Source organism: Salvia miltiorrhiza, chromosome 4 (genome assembly GCF_028751815.1).
Source record: "Salvia miltiorrhiza cultivar Shanhuang (shh) chromosome 4, IMPLAD_Smil_shh, whole genome shotgun sequence".
In the NCBI taxonomy this organism is placed as follows: domain Eukaryota; kingdom Viridiplantae; phylum Streptophyta; class Magnoliopsida; order Lamiales; family Lamiaceae; genus Salvia; species Salvia miltiorrhiza.
This window is the reverse complement of record NC_080390.1, coordinates 3,985,048-4,009,483: the sequence shown is the minus strand read 5'-3', so window position 1 is coordinate 4,009,483 and position 24,436 is coordinate 3,985,048. Positions and strand designations below refer to the sequence as shown.

Below are 24,436 nucleotides of genomic sequence, written 5' to 3'. Positions count from 1 at the left end.
CTCTTTCGTTTTCAGGCTACCTCCTCTTAATTAATTTGCAATTTTGCTCTTAGGTGTTTTATGATGAGTCGATGACACAAGTTTGCACATTGCTCTTTGAAATTTAACACTCATAAGTTTCCATAATATAACAACTCATTTTCAAAAAAAAAAAAAAAAGTATATCATATAAAAACTCTTTTCGTTTAGAGGTGTAATATATAAAAAACAATAATTATGAGCAAAAATGATTAGTCATATATGCATGACACTAATTTATTACAATGGAATAATTATTGATTCATAATTATACCTCAGATTTTCTTCTAAAGAAATTTTAGAAGAGCTAGAGATAATATAATCTTAGCTGATTTTCTTGAAGAGAATTTTTGGAAGAGCTTGAGATAATATTCTTAGCTCGAAAACCGTACCAAAGTGATAAGAAACCATTTTATATATCTAAAATTGTTATCATCCTCTTCTTTCAGTAGGTTAGATGAAAAATTAATTATAGTATTATGAAAGAATAAATGGAACGAGTGTTGCACTCGGCACATCATATAGTAGAAAGGGGCATAGTTGTCATTATAGGGTGGAATTCCACCACTTATACATCGGAGAAAAGACAAAAATAATGAGTTTAATTATATTGTCCACTTTCTGCAAATATGGAGCACGTATGATTCCACCACTTTCCTTCGGCTAAACTTACCTAATTTTTATTGGTAAGTTGACTCGCAATGCAATTTCCTTATTACGCACGTGTATATGTATATAATAAAAATCTCATTTTTTCAGAATTTAAACTCAAGTAAAAATATATTTTCATATAAAATTTTAATTTATTCAATTTATTCGACTTATTCGCACACATTCTCCATTATCTAAATATATAGCATTCTTCTTATTTTCTCTTTCTCTCTCTCTCTCTAAATCTATTATCTATATCTATATATATATATATATATATATATATATATATATATATAGGAAGATGTTCTAATAAAAATATGTGTTAAAATGAGAACTAGGAACCTAATCTTAGCCATTTATTTTTATTAATGTGCGGTTAGGATTTGATTTCTTTATTTATGATTTTAGTTTAATTAAAAATCGTAGTGGGATTAATAATGTAATTGATTATGATTCCACATATATAGGTAACCGAAATTTAAGAGATTTGCTTTCATTTCCTTTTTCATTTACATAGATAAATCACTTTGTTTTTTTTTTTCTACAGTTTTAGGTTTTCTTTAATTCTCTACAAACTACAATCATATTATTATTAATTACTTTTGTGAATGTTGAAATCATATATTTTACGAATTAAATAATAATGATATTCTTCATTTTTTGTATCTCCATTTTTGTTATCATCATGGTTTCATTTTTAGTTTCTTCAAAAAAATCGATAGTTCAATTTTTTAGAGAAAAATTTGAATTGCATAATGACTATTTACGTGTTGCACACATATATTTAACATGATGTTTTGCTTATTCTTTGTAGCATAACATAATAACACGAGCTGCATAGAATAAATTAATTAGGTTTTTTGTTTATTTCTTTGTATAAGGATAGTAATGTAAGATTTGACTGCTGCATTTAGAGAAAATTTGAATTGCATAATGACCATTTATGAGTTGCATACATTCACTTACTTTGATGTTTCACTTCTTTCTTTGTAGCATATAACATAGTAATACGATAGTTTGGTTGTTGCTTTTTGCGTAAGATCCAATTGCACATAGCACTTACGTGAAATGCTTATCAAATGAGATTATTGAGAGTTGCACAATAAATGACTATGAGTTGAACACGATCATTAATAAATAATTTAACATATATAACAATCAAATTTAGTTTGCACAATAAGTAAAATATATCTTTAATGACCTATCTTAACTGAATGATGTGAAGAACATATAGATGACATAAAATTTACGTTCAGTTTCTTCTCCAAAAAATTGAACATTTTCTTCTCCAAAAAACTAAGTTGCACAGCAGTCGATCTCCTTCTCAATTGATGTTTTGATCTACTCTGGAAAGCTTCACAATAACAAATCAATCACTAGTAACCCATGCAAGAATTCTGTCTATCGCCAAATACTTCAACATCGTGACTTCAGTTCTTGTAGACCGACGCACGAACAAACATATCTCTGCACCAATCATGATTTTCATCGCCTATTTGGTTGGAACTAAACACATGAAAGTCTAGAATATCATGTATTTATACGTGAATATGCATTATGAATGTTATTATTATGCAAATGGATGATTTGAGTGCAACTCGTACTACATAATGACGCAACAAAACAATTACAACAACAAACAAAACCAAATGTACTTTTCCAATACGAATAGGTCATTATGCAAACTTCAAAATTCTACATAAACAATCATCACATTTATTACAAGTAATATTTTTATCATGATATAATATATTTATTCTAATAACTTTAATGCATGAGTAACCACATACTATAGATGTTAGAACTATGCATAATAATTTATGTTGTGTGCAACAAATAACTTATCTATGTAACAACTCACAATACAATCTTTCATGCAACTAGTCACCTCAATAAATGCCAAGAATATTTCTTTCACATTTAGGAAACAAAATATCATTTTCCACGTATATTACCATATGTGCAACTAAGAAATTTCTACGCAAACGAAAACACTAACACATATTTCCCGCAACAACAAACTTATATTCAAATTCTCTATAAAATTAACATATTTTCCACGTATCTAAATTGTGCAAACACTACCAGATCTCTTTGCATATTCAAAATCATATTTAAATTCAAATAAAAAGTATAACATTTTTCACACAAAACACAATAACCAAGCAACACAATACTCTCCTGTATGCAACAACAAAGAATTTTATTCCACACAAAACACAATAATCGAGCAACACAATATTATCATCTATGCAACAACATCACAATATGTGCAACTGATGCACAATAACAATAAAAACAAAACCATTTGTGCAACTAATAACATCATACAAATGCAACTAGCTTCAACTGTGCAACAAATAACTAATTTCTATATAACAACTCACAATACAATATTTCCTGCAACTAGTGACCTCTAGATCTAGTGAATAGCATGCTTAAGGTGTGCTAAAAGTTTATGCTAAAAATTCGCATATGTGCATCTACGCAATGAAGCCAACTATGCAACAACGCAATCAAATTAACTGTGCAACATACTTAAGCAAATATGCAATGAATCAACTATGTAACTATGCATATTCCAGCCAACTATGCAATACAATCAAGCTTCTATGCAACTAAAATTTTAATCAAAATCCCAGCAATATCAAACAACAATTTATGCAACACATACAAATTCAGGAACACTGCCACAAATTTAATTAACACGTACATATTTTGAGAACAATCCGTGCATCACAATAAATCAACTATGCAAGTACAATTAACTTAATTTTCCCAGCAACATCACACAACAATATATGCAATAAAAACAAATTTAGAGGAATTGTGAATAACTATGCAATAAACTAAAGCAACTATGCAATTACATACACAATTGTGCATCACATTCCAACAACTATGCAATTGAAATTTTTAAGAGTAAATACCGTAGCCGCCGGTCGTGAATCGCCACCGCTTTGTTTCTATCGCTGGAGTAAACTCTTAATAGCTGTTACCGCCGTCGGATGTTAGATTCCACTTCTGATTTCTAACAAATCTCCTACAACCGCCACTGTCGCCGTCGGTCGTGAATCGCTGCCGCCCCTGCCGGATTTCACAGAGATCGAGCGGCCGTTTCTTCGTTGTCCGCCTCCGCCGCCCCTGCCGGTTCTTCACTTGCACAAAAGGTGGCTCATTTTTTCTTCGAAACCCTATGATAAATCTTCGCAAACCCGTCGCCGTTGTTGCCGAATTTCAGAGAGATCGTCCGTCCGTTACCACGTCGTCCGCCTCCAGATCGGCGGTTCTTCTATTGCACAGAAGGCAACAAGCTCTTCTTCTTGAAACCCTAGGTGAATGTTAAAAAGTGAATTGAAAGTGAAATGTTTAATGAAAATAACGTGTAAAATTATTAATTTGTGAATCACATTTTTACCCTTTAGTGTATATATATATATATAGAAACAGATCATGTAACATGTAATACTAAATCTGAACCATACATTTTGTTCACGTAGCACTAAGAAGAATACGACACCTGACATAGGCATTCCAAATAAAATGCACGCAGTGGAAAACACAAATTCAATCTAAATAGTATATATCATTATTGTTTGAGTGGCTGCCTTGATTATGCATATTATTGAACACAAATATGTGTGTGTGTGTGTGTGTGTGTATATATATATATATATATAAACAAATATATAAAATTAATTAATTAATAAGAAATCAGCTATTCCTGAATCGACTGAACAATTATCATATTCAAGTCTCAAACTGAACAACTAGACGTGCAAATTATTGCTAAGACAATTAATAAGAAATCAGGCATGCATCATGAAATGAATGATGAATCAGGATATGGAAGGCAAATTGATATCAATAAATCAAACACACAAATTCAATCAACTACATACAAACCGTAGAATCAGAAACGAAACTAGCAGACATAGCAAAATAAATCAAAACATAATTGGAAAAAACAATTAAAAAGACTAAATTAATTAAAACCCGAAATAAAATCAGCGTGCCAAACTTGAATCTCCAATCCTATAGAAATATGATCCAAGCTCTAAAAATTAAAAAAATACTAATAAAATTCTAAGTCTAGGAATCTGAAAATATAAATGTGAAACCCTAAATAGGTCAACAATGAGACCTATTTATAGGCTCATGAGAAAAATCTAGTCTAAAAATTGAAAAATACAGATAAAAGCCTGAAACTAACAAAATAATGGAGCTCGTTGATTTCATCTAGAGACGCCGACGACCTCCACGGCAATCGCCGAGCTTATGCCCTAACCAAAGCTTCACCTTAGCATTTCTTGTGGCGGTCGCTGAGCTCCTTTCTTTTCACGATTTTCTATTTTTTCATGCTCGTTTCCTTTATTCTAGAGTATGGAAACTACTAGAAAAATGGCCTAATACTACACTAATTTTATTACACTTTATAAAAAGTGTAATTATAAATACTCAATTAATACACTATCCTTTTACTACATTTATATCAAATTCTAATACTACATCTTCAAATTAATGTCATGATAGGATTCATTTTCTGATATGTAAAAAGACCTGCACATATAATAAATACTCCCCCCGTCCACGAAAAAGTGCTCCATTTGGGTGCCGGCACGGGTATTAAGAAAGCTGATAAAGTTGTTTTGAGTGGGGTAAAAATTACAATAGGGGTAGTTCTAATGACATTGATTAGTTTGTTAATATTTTCTTGTCTTTTAGTTGTTGAGAGTTTAAACAATCCTACTCTTTATTGAGTTCGATTTTAATGTTAAAGACTAGTATTTAATTTTTTTGCCTATTTTAATTCTTGTGTTTTTTGTTAACATATTCATTCTTGTTTTTTTATGCCTATTTTAATGTTAAAGACTATTTAATTTTTATTTTATTGTATAATTGTAGAGAAATCAATTGATTAGTTGGCACTAATATATAAAAATGAAATTAAATTTACTTTAATTTGTCAAAATATAAATATTAAAATTATTATCCACATATATTATGTGTGGTTTAAAAAAATTAATAGAGGTGCACACCAAATATAAAAATAAACTTCATTAAATAAAATAAAACTTAAAAAAGAATTACTGCCATATAATAAATGTTACAAATAAATTTTCTGCTACACATTTTAAATGTCAATAACTAATTAAAAGTTTCAAATTGTTTCACCTACACATTTTTCAAAATATGTGTGGGTAAAACATCAATTAAGATTTGCATAAATAATTAATTAAAGCCAAAATATAAATGTAGTTAAAACTCAATTTCTTGTAGTGCGGAATTCACACGTGAAGTTGAGTTAATTTTCAGAACATATTTATTATTCCATTGAACTAATCAAAAGACACACATAGCTCAAAAGCCATTAAATCGGGCTGTAGATACAATTGGAGATACAATTTGGAGGGTTTGTGTGTATTTCTTCCACTTGTTTGAGTTCAGAGAAAGTGTAATTTAATTTTGGGGGAAATGGGATTGATTAGGCGTGGGGGAGTTGGTTTCGTAGTTTTAATTAGTGAGTTAATTGTGTGGGTTAATTGCATAGATTAAATAAAAGTGTGGATTTATTAATGACATAAGTTGTAAATAAATTGAAAAGTAAAGGGTATGAATGTACAAAAAGGTAAACATGACACTTTTTCGTGGACAACAAAAAAGGGGTAAGTAGGACACTTTTTCGTGGACAGAGGGAGTAGCTTTTTTTACAAATATGTTTTTTTTTTTCCCGTTAATTCTAAAGATAACTTATGAACTTGTTGAATATTCTAATTGACATTCACGCATATCCTTCTATTAGTTAACCAAATGTATGGAAATAATTATATACATTAATAAATTTTACATAAAAAAGAAAAAGTGGACTCTATCTACCCAAGTAACCCAGCTATTTAGCGCCGCCCCATTTTTCATCCCCTTTCACTTTGCCACTCCTATCAAGCATTATCAGTGTAACGCGCTCACCTCTGTCTGCGGCATTGAGCAAGCTCACAACTCACCGCCGCGTCGAGCGCGACCCGCACCAGCCCGTCCCACCCCACACAACCAGCCAGCGCCTCAGTTCGGTATCGCCTTCCACCGCCGCAGCCACTGGCCCATCTTCAGCTCAACAGCTCTTAAGGTTTGAATTAGTCTAATCTAAAATTGCTTGCTTGGTGGAAATTTAGCGATGATTGATGTTTGCAATTTGATAATGTGATTTTGTGTTACAAAGGGTGTTCATTTGGTGGAAGTGAGATGAGATGTAATTTGTGTTGTCAAGTGCTAAATTTTTGATGTTTTTCCTATTATTTGTGGCAAATATCTAATTTGAGATATTTTCATTAAAAGATCAATAGTTGAATACTAAACTGCGATTTTTCCATATGTACTTGATGATGAGAACTTAAACTATGGTCATGGAGATATTTCAGAATGAAACTCTTAAATTTGCCAGCAAATTATATGGTCTTTCATATTAAACTTTATTTATCTCCAAGTTTTTATAGTCTCCATACATGTGAACTTTGATAAACTAAATAGATATGTTGAAAAATGGATTCAAGTATGACTTAGTTAGTTATTGTTTGTAGTTTGTAAACATTCCCTATATGATAATATTTAAACACCAAAACTCAATTATGGCTTTAGAGATGTTTGGATATATAAATCTAGTTATAATTCAATACCACTGAGGTAAATATATCTAAACAATGTAAGTAAATCTTAATATTAAATCTCTCAGGCCACCGGCGATCGCCCTCCACCCAACACCTCCAGTGCCGCCGTTGGCTTCTCACTGCAGCGTCGAGCACGCTCACGGCTCACCTCTCACCACCTCGTTGAGCCACCACGTCGAGCATGACTCAGACCAGCCGCCCTATCCACACCACTATCCCGCACCGTTGCTTGGTGCTCGCCTTCAATCGGACAAGCCACCGGTCCAGCTCCACTCTCTAGCCACCAGCCCACCTCCAACTTGGCAGCTGGTAAGGTTTGGTATAAGTTTTTCAAAAAATTACAAGCAACATGGATATGATTAGTCGATATACAGTCCCTCTATATATAGAATTGATGCAATTATGCAAAGATTGAATTTTTGAAATCCCTTTGTTGGTTTTAGTTGGCACTTTAAAAGATTATTCTTGTCTATATATGATTTAGTTTTTTGAAATTTTGCTTTTGTGGAAATTGGTTATGCTTTATGTTGTCTTTGAACATAGTGGTCAAAAGAACTCTAGGTTTTTCTCAACTTGTCTAAGTCAAAAAGTTTTTAAAATAATCTTGTCATTTCTCAAGCATTCCTACTATTTGAATTAGTACACTGTTTGTTTCTTATATTATACAATTCGGTGTTGTATCTTATTATTTATTCTCTGTTACTAAGTTGTCAATATTTATTTTATTAATTATAAAAGTTTGGTAGGAATTTTCAATACAATATGGATAGAAGTTGGATGATAAAGTCAAGAGTAACGGAGGAATACCATAATGGACTTCAATACTTTTTGGACTATTCATTTCGCAATGCAAGCATAAATGATAAGATACTATGTCCATGCAAACGTTGCCAAATTGGTATATTTGTGAGTAGAGATAAGGCATTTGAACATTTGACAGTCGATGGATTTATTCTCGGTTACACCCATTGGATAGCTCATGAAGAACTTCCTAGTAGTTTATCATCTAGGCGTGAGAATCAACATAATAATCTAGAGACTTCAGGTGATGATTGTTGTTTGTCCCCAAACGACGAAGAGAAGAGAAATAAAAGTAAACAAACATGTGAGCATGAATTGGTGTTATTTCAAGGGCTTCAAATTTTACAAAAAATCTTTCAAAAGTGCATCACAAGTAGAAATGCATTCCAAGAAGTCACAAGTGATAATGAGTTCAATATTATAACCTCCAAGCTTGAATCCTAACAAAGTGGATGTTTCAATGACGCACTCAACTCTCAAGTGTTTAGAATGGACGTGTTTGCACTCAAATTGAAACAAATATGCAATCTACCATAAGCTTGCCATTTATCCTAACTCTCTATACTTCAATGTGTTACAAATAAAGATCAAAAAGGGCTTCTATTTAGGTTGCAATGAGAGCTCTTTGGTGAGGTGAGGTGTTTATAGGCAAAGTGACTCATATCCCACACAATTCCCAAATTGAATATGTCATATTCACCATTGTTCTTATCAATCAAAAACCAAAATCCCCACATTTCTTCTTTTCACTCTTAGTGATACTTATCATGATATGATTCAAAAGGCAAATCACTCCCATTTATGCTCTTTTATTCACATTCATTTTCATTTCTTTCTCTTTCTAAGCTCATAGGGGACTAGTGATTTTCACTTAATCAAAGCTTGATAAGCATTTTCAATCATTTCCCAAACTTTTCTTCATCAAAGCAACCACCACACTCTAGGTTCTACCCCTTTATCATTGGTTATTCAATGAAAGGCTACAAGGCACAAAAGGGGTAAACTAGGATCATATGAGAATTTGGACACAATTTGAGTTAAGTGGCTAACAAAGATGGCCTTAAATTACTTCAATATTAATAACACATCTACTTTTATTTTCAAGAGAGGACTCATGGTAAGTTCTAGAGATCAACACACATGCTCAAATGATTTACACTCAAGAATGAAATGAGATTGTGATAATATGACAATCAATGGCTCAAATCTTACAAGCTCATTATCAAGTTCTTGGAGGCAAAACATTTAACTCACTTGTCACAAGTTCAAACTTTTCATGCATAATCCACAAGTGATACACACAATTTTTCCAAGAAACAATTCATATCATAAGCCCAATGACATTCAATCAACATCACAAAGTTTGATACAATTATCCCAAGCAAAACAAAAACAAAAATATCAACCCAACTAACTCTCAAGCTTTCATTTATTCAACAATAACAAAAACAAGACAACAATACTAAAACAAACAAAAACAAGTAAAGCTTAAGATAGATGAGACAACTAATCCATCTCTCCCCTCCCCCCAAACTTATTTCACACAAAGTGAAAATGAGTTTGGAAGAAAAGAGAAGGAGAAGTTGTCTCGGACTCACAAAAAAAACTAACATATAAAAAAAAAATAAACCATACAAAAATTAAAGGGTACCTTGTTGGGGTGCCTCCCAACTAGCGCTTAGTTTAACGTCATGAGCTAGACGTCTCCATGATGGTGTTATGGCTCGGGGGTGGTTCCAACGAACACTTCAACTTTTGGTTTCAAAGGCAAAAATGCCTTGATTCTTTCCTTCTCAACCACAAAGGTTCTTTCATCCTTCTTTCTCAATTCAATTGCTCCATTGTTGAAAACCTTGTTGATTTTGAAAGGACCCGTCCATTTTGATCTTGGCTTTTCCGGAGGTAGTGATTGACGGAAGGTGAGGAGAAGGACTTCATCATCGGGTGCAAACTCCCGTTTGTGCATCATCTCGTCATTAGCACTTGTTGTCCTCTCTTTGTAGAGGCTTGACTTCTCAAATGCGTGATACTCATCTAACTCTTTGAGTTGGAGTACACGGTCTTGCCCCATTGGATGTATCTCATTCTCACCAAAGAATGCATACTTCAAGTGTGTGGGGAGAAGCTTCAACTCCAAGCCTTGGGCTTCCTCCTCTTTCCTTTCTCCCTTCAATTTTTCTTTCATGTTGATGCAAGGTTCAATCACTTGCATCAATTTGCATTCATCCACTCTCATTCTTTCTTCCCCATCTTTGTGCTTGGGAGCTTTGTGGATTGAGAAGGTAACACTCTCATCATTCACTCTCAATGTGAGCTTGCCCTTTGCAACATCAATTAGGGCCCTCCCCGTCGCCAAGAATGGACGTCCAAGGATCAAAGGTACATCCTTGTCCTCAACCATATCCAACACCACAAAATCCACCGGAAAAATGAATTTGTCAACCCTCACCAAGACATCCTCCACTATCCCTTTTGGATATGAAACGGAACGGTCCGCCATTTGCAAAGCAATCGTGGTTGGCTTAATGGTTCCTATTTCAAGCTTGTTGAAGATGGAGAGAGGCATCAAATTTATGCTTGCTCCCAAATCACACAAGGCCTTTCCAAAACGACCATTTCCAACATCACATGGGATAGTAAAGCTCCCGGGATCCTTGATCTTGATGGGTAGCTTCTTTTGAAGAATGGCACAACATTCTTCGGTGAGGTTGACCGTCTCAAATTCTTCTAATTTCTTCTTCTTGGATAGAACTTCCTTGAGAAATTTTGCATACTTGGGCATTTGTTGCAAAGCTTCAACAAGGGGGATGTTGATGTGTACCTTCCGAAAGATCTCAAGGAATTTAGAGAACTCACTCTCCACATTTTTCTTTTGAAGTCTTTGAGGGAATGGAATTGGTGGGCAATAAGGTGGTGGTGCCTTGTACACATCTTTCTCCTTCTCCTTATCGCCTTGCATTTTTGAGGAAATGTTCTCATCATTGTTCATGACTTCCGGAGGTATCTTGGACTCTTCAAGTATCTTCCCACTTCTTATAGTGATAGCCTTGCAATGTTCTTTTGGATTCACAACGGTGTTACTCGGAAATTGCCCCTTTTGATGTTGGTTGCTTAAGGATTCGACAATTTGTCCCACTTTCATCTCAAGCATTTTCAATTGGGTTGCTTGAGCCTCTAACCTTTCATCGGTTCTTGTCATGTGGGCTTGAGTGGCCGTTATGAATTTCATTAAGATCTCTTCAAGGTTGAGCTTCTTCTCTTCCTTGATCATGCCATCACTAACCGCAAATCCGGGCGGTGGTTGCAAGAAGTTATTGGGATTACCATAGGAAAGATTCGGGTGACGATTTGCTTGAAACCCTTGATTGTATTGCCCTTGTCCTTGATAGCCACCTTGTTGTTGGGGCCGGAAGTTCCCATAGCCTCGGTTGTTGTTGTTGTTGATGTAGTTCACATCCTCAAAGCTAGTTTGTTCTTCAACCACGGGTTCTACTCTTGATATTGACATAGCATCAATCTTGCTATTCATAGCGGTCAATTGAGCCGTCAAAAGAGCTATTGGATCCGAGCTTGTTGTAGCCGCCACCTTCTTCAAAATAGTCCTCTCCCCCGGAAATTGGTAGCTATTTGCGGCTAAATTTTCAATGATGTGGGCGGCCTCCTCGTGGCTCTTCTCCAACAATGCTCCATTGGCCGATGCATTCATGTCTCTTTGCATCTCACCACTACACCCGGTATAGAATGAGCAAATAATGGTGTTTTGATCCAAACCATGGTTGGGACACTTCCTTATCATCTCTTTGAATCTCTCCCAAGCTTCATAGAAGGTCTCTCCATCGAATTGATGAAATTGGACAATGTCCTTCTTCATCTTCATTGTCTTACTTGGAGGGAAGAACTTGATAAGGAACTTTTGAGCCATTTTCTCCCATGTAGTGATGGAACCAATCTCCAAAGATTGATACCACGTCTTGGCTATGCCCCTTAGTGAGAAGGGAAAGAGTCGGAGTCGAATGGCATCCTCCGGGACTCCATTTATCTTGATAGTATCGCATATCTCCAAGAAATTGCCGAGATGTCCATTCGGGTCATCTTGAGAAAGACCGGCAAATTGATTTTGTTGCACCATGTTGATGAGACTCGCCTTGAGTTCAAAATTGTTGGCATTGATTCTTGGGGCATGCACTCCCCCTTGTTGGACCACGGGTTGGAACATATTGCTAATAGGTGGTGGTGGTGGTGCATTCCTTCGAGCCTCTTGCTCATTGATACGCCCTTGCATAGCCTCCAATTGTCTTTGGAGTTGGAGGATCAATTCTTGATTTTCCATCATGTTTCCCTCCATTTCTTTCTCTCTTCTTGCTCTTGCTTTGTTGTGTCGGCAAAATGCTTCAACCTCAAGGTTAATGGGTATAAGAGGTGCACCCTTAGACCTTGTGTTCATACACTACCTACCAACCAAAAAGAAACAAAGAGTCAAGACACAATCTTAAAATTGAAAATAAAAATAAAGCAAGTAAAATGTCCAAAGTAGTTAAGCACAATGATTCAAAATATCACAAGTAATCTTGGTAAAAGATGTGGTAATGGAGGCTAGGGTTTGGTGTGAATGAATTGGGGAAGATGGAAATGGGTGAGTATGAGGTTGGGGATGATGAATAGTGTGAGGAAAAGGGGGAGAAAGGGGTTTAAGGGCTGAAAAATGCGACTCCGCTCTTTTCCCGCGGTCATGGCCCGCGCCCGTGGTGCTCAAACGTGGGCAAAACTCAGGGAACCCGCGGTCCCGCCCCGCGGCCGCGGGTGGTGACCGCGGTACACCCCTGGAATTGGGAACAGCTGACCCGCGGTCCCACCCCGCGGCCGCGGGTGGTGACCGCGGGGTACTGGGCGTTTTGCACAGTCCGCTCGTTTTGCTCCGTTCTCCCTCGTCCGGACTCGGATTTGGTCGCCGTTTGCGCTCACGGATTCCTCTCGAGACGTACTTCAATCTCATATCTTCAAAATGCTCCAATTAATCCTTTATTTTTCCTGAAATTACTCCAAAACTACACCAAGATATCAAATCTTCATAAAACTAAATATTCGGGCACAAACAAGCATTCACAAGCAAAACATGAAGGGAAATGACAACAAAACATGTGGAATTGAGGTATGAAAACCATGTTTGTCAATGATGATATGCAGAGTTTGGTTCATGATGCTTTTGGAGTTCCACATGAAGATGGATATACTCAAGATCACACTACTTCGATAGATGTAGAGATTGCTAATGGGCAAGCAGGAGAATTTTACAAGTTAATTGATGCTTCACAACAACAGTTATATGAAGGATGTGAGAAATTTTCAAAACTATCGTTCATAATCCGTTTGCTACACTTAAAGTGTCTTGGGAGATTGAGCAATAAGGTATTTGATATGTTGTTGCAATTATTAACAGAAGCCTTTCCAAATGCCATGGATGGTCTACCGAAGTCTTATTATGAATCTGAAAAATTGATGAAAGAACTAGGGCTTGGTTATGAGAAAATTGATGCTTGTCCGAATGATTGCACTTTATATTGGGGGATGAATGAAAGAAGAATTTCTTGTGACACATGCCATGAGCTAAGATGGTGTACTTCTAATAAAGATCCTACGGGTGAGAAAATGAAGATTGCACAAAAGGTGGTGTGGTATTTTTCTCTCAAACCAAGGTTGCAAAGATTGTTCATGTCTGCGAAGACGACTTCCCATATGAGATGGCATGCAGAAGGCCGTACGAAGGATGGGTATATGAGAGATCCCGCTGATTCCCCAGCATGGAGCACTTTTGATAGCTTGCATCCTGATTTTGCTAAGGAATGTCGCAATATTCGATTGGGATTAGCATCTGATGGAATTAATCCATTCAAATATATGAGTGTGTCACACAGCACATGGCCTGTTATACTGATTCCTTATAACCTTCCTCCATGGATGTGCATGAAAGAGCCCTACTTTATGTTATCTCTATTGATTCCTGGTCCATCAGCACCTGGGAACGATATTGATATTTATTTGCAATCTCTAATTGTTGAGCTAAAGGATTTGTGGGAACTAGGAGTTGAAACGTATGATGCATCAAAAAAGCAAAATTTTCAATTACGTGATTCACTACTATGGACAATTAGTGATTTTCCAGGATATGGATATTTGTCGGGATGGACTACCCAAGGGGAATTTGCATGCCCAGTTTGTAATAGACAAACTCATTCAATTAGATTGAAAAATGGTGGAAAGCATTTCTATATGGGTCATCGAAAGTTTCTACCCAAAGAACATGAGTTTCGGAAGAACAAGCGACTCTTTGATGGCACGGCTGAGTATGGAGAAGCACCGCAACCATTATCAGGTGATATGGTGATAGATGAACTAAAAGACTTCTCAATTTTATTTGGTAAGCTGATTAAAGATAAACCAAAGTTTTTGAACTGGAAAAAGAAGAGTATATTTTTTGAGTTGCCATACTGGAAAGATAATGTTGTGCGTCACAACCTAGATTTCATGCATACAGAGAAAAATGTTTGTGAGAGTATTTGTGCTACATTGTTAGATCTGGATGGTAAGTCAAAAGATAATCTTGAATCACGCCTTGACTTGGAAGCAATGGGAATTAGGCCTGACCTTCATCCAATTTCAAAGGAACCTGGAAAAGTTTATTTACCTGCAGCAGCTTTTACAATGAGCAGGAAGGAGAAAACTTTGTTTTGTGAGGTTTTAAAAAAAATTAAAGTTCCCGATGGTTATGCCTCAAACATTTCAAGGTGTGTTAAGGTAAAACCACCGAGGCTGTTAGGCTTTAAAAGTTATGATTATCATATTATGATGGAACAATTATTGCCTATAGCATTGCGCAAAACTCTCTCCAAGACAGTTCGCTCACCTTTAATTCACTTGAGTAAGTACTTTAGAGAGCTATGTTCTAAAGTAATTTGTCCTACCGATGTAGTTCGTTTAGAGAAAGATATTGTTGTGGTACTTTGTCAATTGGAGAAGATATTTCCACCATCATTTTTCGATGTTATGGTCCACTTGACTGTTCATTTGGCCACAGAAGTAAAGCTAGGTGGGCCCGTTCACTACCGTGGATGTATCCAATAGAGAGGTAATATGAACATTTTGCAAGTTATATATGTTAAATGTTATAATTAATGAAATTTTTTGGTAGAAAACTATGTTTGATTGATGAACTATTTAAAGTGTTTGAAAATCTGATACTTATTATTATTTTATTGTTTTTTTGATATTTAGGCACATTGAAATCCTATGTGCGTAATAGGAGCAAACCCGAAGGTTCGAGTGCTCAAGGATATCTAGCTGAAGAATGTTTGACATTTTGCTCTTTGTATTTAGCTGACTATGTGGAGTCAAAGTTTAATCGGCCATCTAGGAATGAAATTGTGAATGACAATGCAAACACTGGATTAGATATATTTGCAATCAAATGCCGTTCTCTTGGAAAAGGAATTGCTATGAGATTTGATGCTGAAATATTGACAAAAGCTCATCAATATGTATTGTTTAATTGTGAGCCTGTTAGACCATACATTGAGTAAGTTATTTACTCTACTTTTATTTATCATAACATTTGAATTTCTTATTTTTGAAAATATGATGGTTCATATTTTATTTTAGGCTACATCAGACAATAGTTAAACAATCTAATCCTCGTGTTGCACGCCATCAACTTGAACGCATTCACAATGAAAGCTTTGCTGGTTGGTTTGCTCAATATGTAAGTTACCCTAAAAGAATTATTATATTTATTTGGTTTTGCAGCATGTTTAATATTCATTTAATTTCTTCAATCTTTTAATAGGTTGCAGAGTTACAAATCAATGAGGAAAATTCAGCATTAAGAGATTTGAAATTACTTGCTGGTCGGCCTAATTTTATTGGAGTGAAATATAAAAAGTGTATTGTGAATGGTTTTAGGTTTCACACGAAAGATTTGGAGAGTACGAAGAAAACACAAAATTGTGGGGTGCGTGTAAAGGCTACAACATCAAGTTTTTCAAGTACTAGGGATCAAAATCCAATCTTAAGTGACTTGGATTATTATGGAATTCTAACAGATATCATTGAGCTAGATTATGGTTGTGTACGTAGGGTTGTATTATTTGATTGTGAGTGGGTGTCGAAAGGTAAACGATTCACGACAGATGCTGATGGATTTACATTAGCAAATTTTTCCAACGTGAAACGTCACAATGAACCATTTATTCTAGCATCCCAAGCAGAGCAAGTTTTCTATGTTGAAGATCCAGTTGAGCCACAATGGAGTGTAGTAGTATCCACAACTGCACGAGCCCATTACAATATGGAATCTGTTGCTGATGTCGACACATATTTACAAAGCAATTTATGTGTTCCTCCTGATCATGGAGAATCTGGTGACTTTCGTTGGGTCCGTGAAGATGTCGATGGAATTGAGGTTGACATTAATCAATGACATCATGGAATAATGGTATGTTATAGTTGATGTGTTCAGTAAGTAAATTCATGTTATTGAAAAAATTACTGCAATAGACAATGTTCTATTTTCATGATCATACTGCTCCTGCTCAAAATCATAAAAATACAAGTATGAACTTATTCTCTTCATGCATTTATTTTTTCATACAAGTTAGAAAGAATCTTCTTGTTTTGTTATTCATGATTCCCTTTCAATTTAGATTAATTGAGTTAAATCATATTATTTTAGTATATTAATACTTGTTTTTTGTGTTTTCAGCTTGACAGTGGCACTACCGATGTTATGTATTTAGCATGTACTTTAATATATTATTTTAAATTATTTACAGGCTTTACAACTAGGACTCTAGTGGGTAGAAGAATATATAATGGATATACGCCTCCATCGGAGAACCAGGATATGGTCCACGTTCCGATCATAGCCATGTGAGTATGCCACAATCTGGCCATGGGACTGTGTCACCATCTGGCCATGAGACTGTGCCACCATCGGAGAACCATGATATGGTCCCATGTTCTGATCATAGCGTGCCACCATTGGAAAATCAGGATACAAATGTTGGCGTCGAACAAGAAGAAGAGGAAGGTAATGGTTGTCTGTCATTACAATTAATCTACCTAAATTTCTCAATGATAGACTCACCATGATATTTTTTTTTGTGCTTCAAGGCAATGCATCTGGAGCTGACACTATGGAAAAGGAAACTAGAGGCCCCACCTATATGAAAAGTATTTGGGGCTGCCCTCCAAACCTACCACCCATTAGTGTTGAATATAATGAGTTTGGTCAACCTATAGGTGGTGAAAATAGCAAGCTTTGTCATTTTTTAGGTTCAATTGCAAGAAATGGTAAATATTGTCCAATAGATGTTAGTAATTGGCACTCTATGCCAAGGGAAAAAAAAATGAGATGCTGGAAGTCGTAAAGGTAATAATGTTTTAAAATAATTAAGGTTTTTAATTTCCCATATTTTTTTTTGTCCTCTTTATGCTTTTAGACTAAATTTAATTCGCTTTCTTACTACATTTGCTGCATTACTGTAATTGTGCTTGTAACATTGTTTTATTTTGCTATATTTGTTGTAGTCGCGATTCTATGTCCCTATTATTGTTGAGAAGTGGATTATGAGCTCCATCGGGCTTAAATGGAGAAATTGGAAGCATTATTTGAAAACAACATATTGGGCTGATGTACCTATTGAATGTTTAATAGATGACAGGGATGTTAGAGTTTTGGAAGATCAATGGATCAAACTCCTTGCTTATTGGAGAACAGATGATGCAAAGGTTTATTGCAAATTTACTTTTTTGATTATAATTTCATACAAAGTGATGAATTTACTTATTATTTTTTTTTTTAACTTGATCTTAGAAAGCAAGTGAGAGAAACCAAAGAGCTCGAGCAAAAAAGTTAATGAATCAAAGAATAGGGAAGACGTCATTTGCCCAAGTTAAAGCTAGATTGATAATGTTTGCTTTCTTCAATTTTTAATTTCATCATATTTTTACAACATATTAGTAACATATTAATATACATATTTCTAGACAAAGGAACAAGGACGATGCCCAACTCGTGTTCAACTATTTAGTTCGTGTTTTGTGACATCAAATGGAAACTCAAGTGATGATGTCTCAATTAAAATTGTATGTGTTGGTTACATATCTTTAATATATAAAATGTAGTATGTATTTTTTTCATTTTATTTAGTTCATTATATATACATTGATTTCTTACACTTTATAAACAGTCTGCAATGCGAGAGCGTAGTAGTCAACTTGTTGAAGGTTCTGAAGATGCCATTGCTCCAAATGATATATTTGCCCAAGTTATGGGCAAGGACGAACATGGTCACGTAAGGATGATGGGTCAAGGAATCTGCCCATCTGATGTATGGAATGAAACCTCTAGAAGTACATCGAATCGTGCCCTAGTCGAGTGTCAAGCAAAAATTGCACGATTAGAGGCTATGCTTGCAACACAACAGACTGCTCCTGCTTCACAAGTCAACACTGGGCTAGATACGACAACTTCTGACTCTCTCCCGCTACATGCTTCAATGGCTCTTCCTATTCAGGTATCTTTGCATTTTCTTTAGAATTGTAATTAGAAATCACTACTAATCTTTTTTTTTTTTTTTGAAGCTTGACACATATGTTTCTCTAAAAAGTTTCTTTACAAAAGAAATTGTTGCAAAATGATGTATTCATAGCATCGATCCAAGTACAAAAGTTGGGGGACAAATGTTAGGATCAAATTGGTGTAAAGTAAATGTGAAAGTTGTGGTTGAACCTAAGGAGCAATTGATCAGGCCTTACGACAATTTTCAAGAGCTTTCCCAAACAGTTGGTCATATGATTGCTTGGCCATGTTCTTTGGTAAAAATTATCAATGATTTTTAACATATAATGACCAATTACATTATACTTTGATTCTTATTACGTACTTACATTATACATGCAGGTGACACCTACTCAATATTGACACTCATTAATATTAATGATTGCTCGGTTTACATCTGATGACAGGTACTCTAAATTTATGTTGACAAAGTGTATTGTTTGTGTTATCATTCTTGGGATATATTAAATGGCATGGATACTTATATCATATGTGAATCCCTTGGTATTTGTGTTGGAATGTGCACATGATTAGTAGGTGTATTATTCTTTGTGGAAATTTCGAAAGAAATGATAAGGGCATAAAAGGATAGAGCTCATTAGTTTATTTTTTTCATTAAGAGATTTGAGATATGCACTTAATTTGCTGATGCAGGAAACCATGCTTTTGATTTGTATTATTAAAGATTTGAATATGTTAACTAGTCATTGACTATCTGCAATTGTAAGCGCTAGGTTGTTGGGATGAAAATGCTTGCTATAAAATGTCCAAATTTGTTTCCCACGTAAAAGATAGATTGCTATTATATTATCTTATGACTCTATATTGAATATATTTTGGTTTGATTTACATGCAGCGTAGACAGATTTAGAGCTTTGCATAGCTTGGTAATACGATGGAAGAGAAAATCTGGAGTGGACGAATACATGGAAATGTTTGGATCAATGCTATCCTATAATTTGCCATGGATTGTTTCAATCAAAGTTCTTGCAGTGAACTCTATAGATTTTTTTTATACTTGTGAAATTATAGTAGAAGACACAACACTTTATATTGTTGGGTATGTATTCAATTTACATATGTGGCATGAGACCATTACATATTTGGATCTTTTTATGTTTAATTTGCGTATTTTTTGATTGGGTTGTCCATTAGTTTTTTTTGTTGGATGATTTTTAATAGTTTAATATAAATTTCATACTTTTGTTACTGTTAATGTAATTTTAATCTTTTAGTATTAAACATTATGTCTAATTTTTTTTTTAATAATAGTAGTATATTAGCAGTGAAAAAATGTAATTATATTTATTATTTGAAGGAAGAAAATATAAATTTAAAATATTTGAAGGATAAAAAAATAATTTACAAATATTTGAAGGAGAAAAATATAAATTATAAATATTTATAGGTAAAAATGTAAATAATAGACATTTATGGGGAAAATGCATAATTATAAATATTTGTGGGGGGCAGTTTATAATTTTATGTCCTGGAAAATTAGGGTAGTATTATACAACATTTCAACACACTTTTTAGTGACATTATATATCATTTTTTATGACGTTTTTCAGTGTAGTAATAGACATCTATCATTACACTTAACCTATTATGACATCTGCACCAAGTGCGATTAAAGGTAAAGTGTCATGAAAATATGTTTCTGATGACATTTTCAAGTGTCATAATAATCTATTTTTTTAGTAGTGAACTCTTCATTATAGACTTTGTATTTCTGCAACACTCAAATTTGCACCAAAATATATAGCCAAAACTACTCTTAAATGTAATATCTTAAAAGAACGTAAAACTTGTATAATCAAACATAATTATACCAATAAAAATAATATAAAATGAGTGTTTATCACGAAGCATGTCAAATTTATTGAAATTGAAATGTGGTCCCAATATATATATAGTTGAAGAACATTTTCAGGGTAATAATAATGGGCCTTCTTTTAAGAATTTATTATTTTTATATTTTTAATCGAACTATATAGTTTGCATATTGATGGAAAAAAAGCTGGTGATGGTTAAGCTCACGTTTGGTTGGATGTTTTTAGAGGTTAGAAAGAGATTCAATTAATTGAATCCATTACTTGTTTGGTTTGTGTAATGAGTTAACCATTATCCTTACTTGAGGGTAACACAATCACTCAATTTGTTACCCCTTAAAATAGAGGGAAAACAAAAGAAAGAGAATCCCTTACTAATGACTCATTTTCATTGTTAAACCAAACACTCAATAAAAATAATGGTTATTGTTACCATTCTACTATTTTATTTGATTATATTCCCTTTTCATTTCTCTACTTGAACCAAACGAGCATTAAATATAATTTGAGGTAGCCGGAATCTAGGAAAGAAAGAAAGACATTATGGATGCCGAATTTTGAGAGAAAGCTAGCCAATGGTCCAATGGAAATGGAAAGTATATTTAATTCCTAAAGGTGCTTTTCTCTCCCCTCATTCCTGATAACTAGTGTGAATTATCACTCTCAATCACGTTTAATATTACTCATATATTATTAACATATACTCTCTATATATATATATGTGAGAGAGAGAGAATGAGTGCATGCTGTAAAAAGGACGAGAAGAGTGCAATGCTATATACTCTCTCTGTCTTTTTCTAAGTGTCCTATTAAAATAAATTTATTGTTCCTTTTTAAATGTCCTATTTCAAAATTTGAGAATAAAAAAATGACAAAGTTCTTATTTTATCTTTTTTCTTTAATATCATAAGTTAGCAATTATTTTATGCATTAACAATTATATAGATACAAAGATAATACTCCAACTTCCTTGGTATACGTACTTTTTTTTTTTCCATATATGGTACACTTATAAAAAAGCAGAGGGAGTACCTAATTACATATAATCAACGTCGAATACGTACGTACAATCTCTCTTAATTTCTTTTTTAATGCGATATGTTATATACATGGCTCATGTTGATCATTGTATTACTACAACATAAATGTCGACATTCTTAGCTCATAGTGTGCATTTGACTAGCTAACTAATCAGTGCATGCTTAATTAACTTTTTCTTCTTTTGGTTTTGGTGGTTGTTAAGAAATTATTACATTGATACATTACGATAATACTAAAGAATTCAAATGTTAATTAAATGGCTCTTGAAAATGTCATGAAACGTCAATTCAGTTGTGGCTCGACTCTTATTATTCTGTTTTAATTTTTTGCGTATATAATATTATTATTATGTAACATTTTAGGTTTATTAAGATACATGATACTTTACTTGTTTTAGCTCGCCAATTGTAATGATTATAAATTTGTGCAATTTGTGCGTATATGAATAAATAGAGTACACTTGATATAAGATTTATTTAAATGGCGAAGGGAAGTGAGGGATAGTGAACAGGAGGCTATTGATAGATTAACCAATTATATTGGTCAATGTTCCCCTTGTGCAGGTACCAACGACACTTGGATTTGGCTGGCTGCACCGGACGGGATTTTCAGTACCAAGTCGGCATACACAATGATCAAAACCAGAAGGAGCGAACCAATTAGGCAGGCCGTTGACGCAAAGACCCTCAAGGCTGTTTGGAAGGCAAAAACTCCTCATAAAGCCTCGATGACAGCTTGGAGAATGCTGAAAAATCGCCTCCCGACATGCGATAACTTGAGGAAAAGGAAGATCCCGGTGAGCGAGGAAGACTCGAAGTGTGGAGAGTGCGGTGAGGTGGAAGAATCGATCAACCACCTCTTCCTTCTTTGCCCTAAGACGGAGGAGGTGTGGAACGAAATCCAAAAATGGCTGGGCATCACAACAGTTAGGCCAGCTTTCATCGACAAGCACCTTGGTATGTTTTCGAGTTTCAGAAATGATAAGAAAATTCAAAACTTGCTCTTGGCTATTTGGGTGGGATGCATTTGGATTTTGTGGAAAAATAGAAATGAGAGACGTTTTCATAGTCAGAATTGGGAGACAAAATCTTTTGTTTGGGAGATTAAGACTAGAGTGTGGTGTTGGAATAGGATTTGGAGGATCGTTGACAAAGAGATCGAGTTAGACTCATGGTGTTCCAACGATTTAATTTGTAAACTGTTGTAAGCCCTTGTGGTACTGCTGGTACCTCCCTTAATGATATCTTACTTTTTCTGATCAAAAAAAAAAAAACTTGATATAAGATTTATCTATCTTCCGTAGTTCCGTTACACATTAAATTAAATCTATATATATGATATATACAAATTAATCCCTTTGACACTAGCAATTAAATATTACTATATCTCTGTTGTTGTGAAATTTGATGAATGTGTCTTTTCTAAGTGGTTGTGTTGTTTAATAGATGTGCGTGTGGCATCCACATGCCTCATTCCATAAAGCTTTTTATCCTGCTTATTTTTTAATATACTGTAATATACAACTTTATGATTGCTCCATACACTTGGTAGTGGCCATGTAATGGGATATCACCAAACAACAAACTTCGTTTAATTAATCTCAAACTTTTTTACTTCTACTTTTTCTTTTTATTTCATTTTATAAATTTACAATTAATTAAACAAAAAAAATTTAAAGACCGCATCACAATGAACTCGACATTAACCACTTTATTGTTAAGCCAACACACGTAGTGACGGAGCCAGAAATTAATTTGGGAGGGGGCTGAATTTGTACGGGGTTTCGGGGGCTATAGTCCCCAAGATTTTTTTTGGATATTTCATATATTTAAGACATTTTTTATTAAAAGACGAGCATAATAGTAATAATAAAGAACAACATTTTCGTAGATTATATAGTTTCAATATATTACTACAAATTAATTTGAATACATTACAATTATCCTTAAATTAAAAGACATACAGTTTAGGCATTTTCTATTAAAAGACAAGCACAATAGTAATAATAATGTATAATCTTTTTATATATTATATAGTTTTAAATAACACAATTATCCTTAAATTAATTATATATGGAAGAATATAATAAGCAAATCAACTTTTGTAAAACAAATTTCTTTTATAATATGGACATATATTAAAAAAAAATTAAATTTAAAAAAATCTCAAAATTTGGGAGGGGGCTTCAGCCCCCCCCCCCCCTAAATACACGCAGACAAAATTTGTGAAGGAAACTATAGACGCTCCCAACAAGGATCGAACTCGCAAAATAAATATATATTCCGTCAAAATAGCTACGAAATTAATTTTAGATTGATTGATATATACTATTCCCTCTGTCCTATTAGATTTGTCTCATTTCTTTTGTGTACGATTATTAAGGAGTGTATAATTAATGTAGTAAAAGTGTGTAAAGGTGTGAGACTCATATTGTTTATAGTTTATACTTTATAGTGTAAAATCATTATCAAATATAAAAACAGGACAAGATCAATGAAACAATCCAAAAAACAAAACAGAACAAGATCAATGGAACGGATCGAGGGAGAGGGAGTAATAAGAAGCGTGGCGCGTGTCAAGCGTGGATATTCTTTATGAATCCTATTCTTGTGGAAATAAGCTATATATATAACTAAATTAACCATATAAAAGATAAATATAAATGTTGTGTCATATCGTCTACAAGACTCACAAATAGAATTTCCATACTCGATCGCTTAATTACACTGTTACACATACGTGAAGAAATGAATCAAACTGTATCAAAAAAATCTATTGAAAACATGAAAAAAATGTATCAAACTGTTTGGCAGATT

The 24,436-nt window shown here is 34.1% G+C and overlaps 1 protein-coding gene and 1 non-coding gene across 2 annotated transcripts; both read left to right on the top strand.

Annotated features, from left to right (window-relative positions):
• Positions 1–11,902: 11,902 nt before the first annotated feature.
• Positions 11,903–12,009, top strand: LOC131024062 (small nucleolar RNA R71). The gene has a single exon (XR_009101656.1). It is a non-coding gene; the product is annotated as a small nucleolar RNA R71 (small nucleolar RNA).
• A 1,286-nt stretch (positions 12,010–13,295) lies between these two features.
• LOC131022871 (uncharacterized) lies at positions 13,296–16,605 on the top strand. The gene is made up of 4 exons (XM_057952418.1): positions 13,296–15,243; positions 15,405–15,705; positions 15,789–15,888; positions 15,973–16,605. The coding sequence occupies exons 1-4, from the start codon at positions 13,296–13,298 to the stop codon at positions 16,603–16,605; spliced, it is 2,982 nt and encodes a 993-aa protein (XP_057808401.1).
• The last annotated feature ends 7,831 nt before the right edge of the window (positions 16,606–24,436 follow it).

What these genes read in the sequence shown, in the direction of transcription:
- LOC131022871 (XM_057952418.1), top strand. Translation starts at nt 13,296, where the DNA reads ATGTTTGTCAATGATGATATGCAGAGTTTGGTTCATGATGCTTTTGGA. An exon ending in GCCCGTTCACTACCGTGGAT is followed by an intron (nt 15,244 to 15,404) that starts GTATCCAATAGA and finishes TTTGATATTTAG; the next exon opens with GCACATTGAAATCCTATGTG. An exon ending in CCTGTTAGACCATACATTGA is followed by an intron (nt 15,706 to 15,788) that starts GTAAGTTATTTA and finishes ATTTTATTTTAG; the next exon opens with GCTACATCAGACAATAGTTA.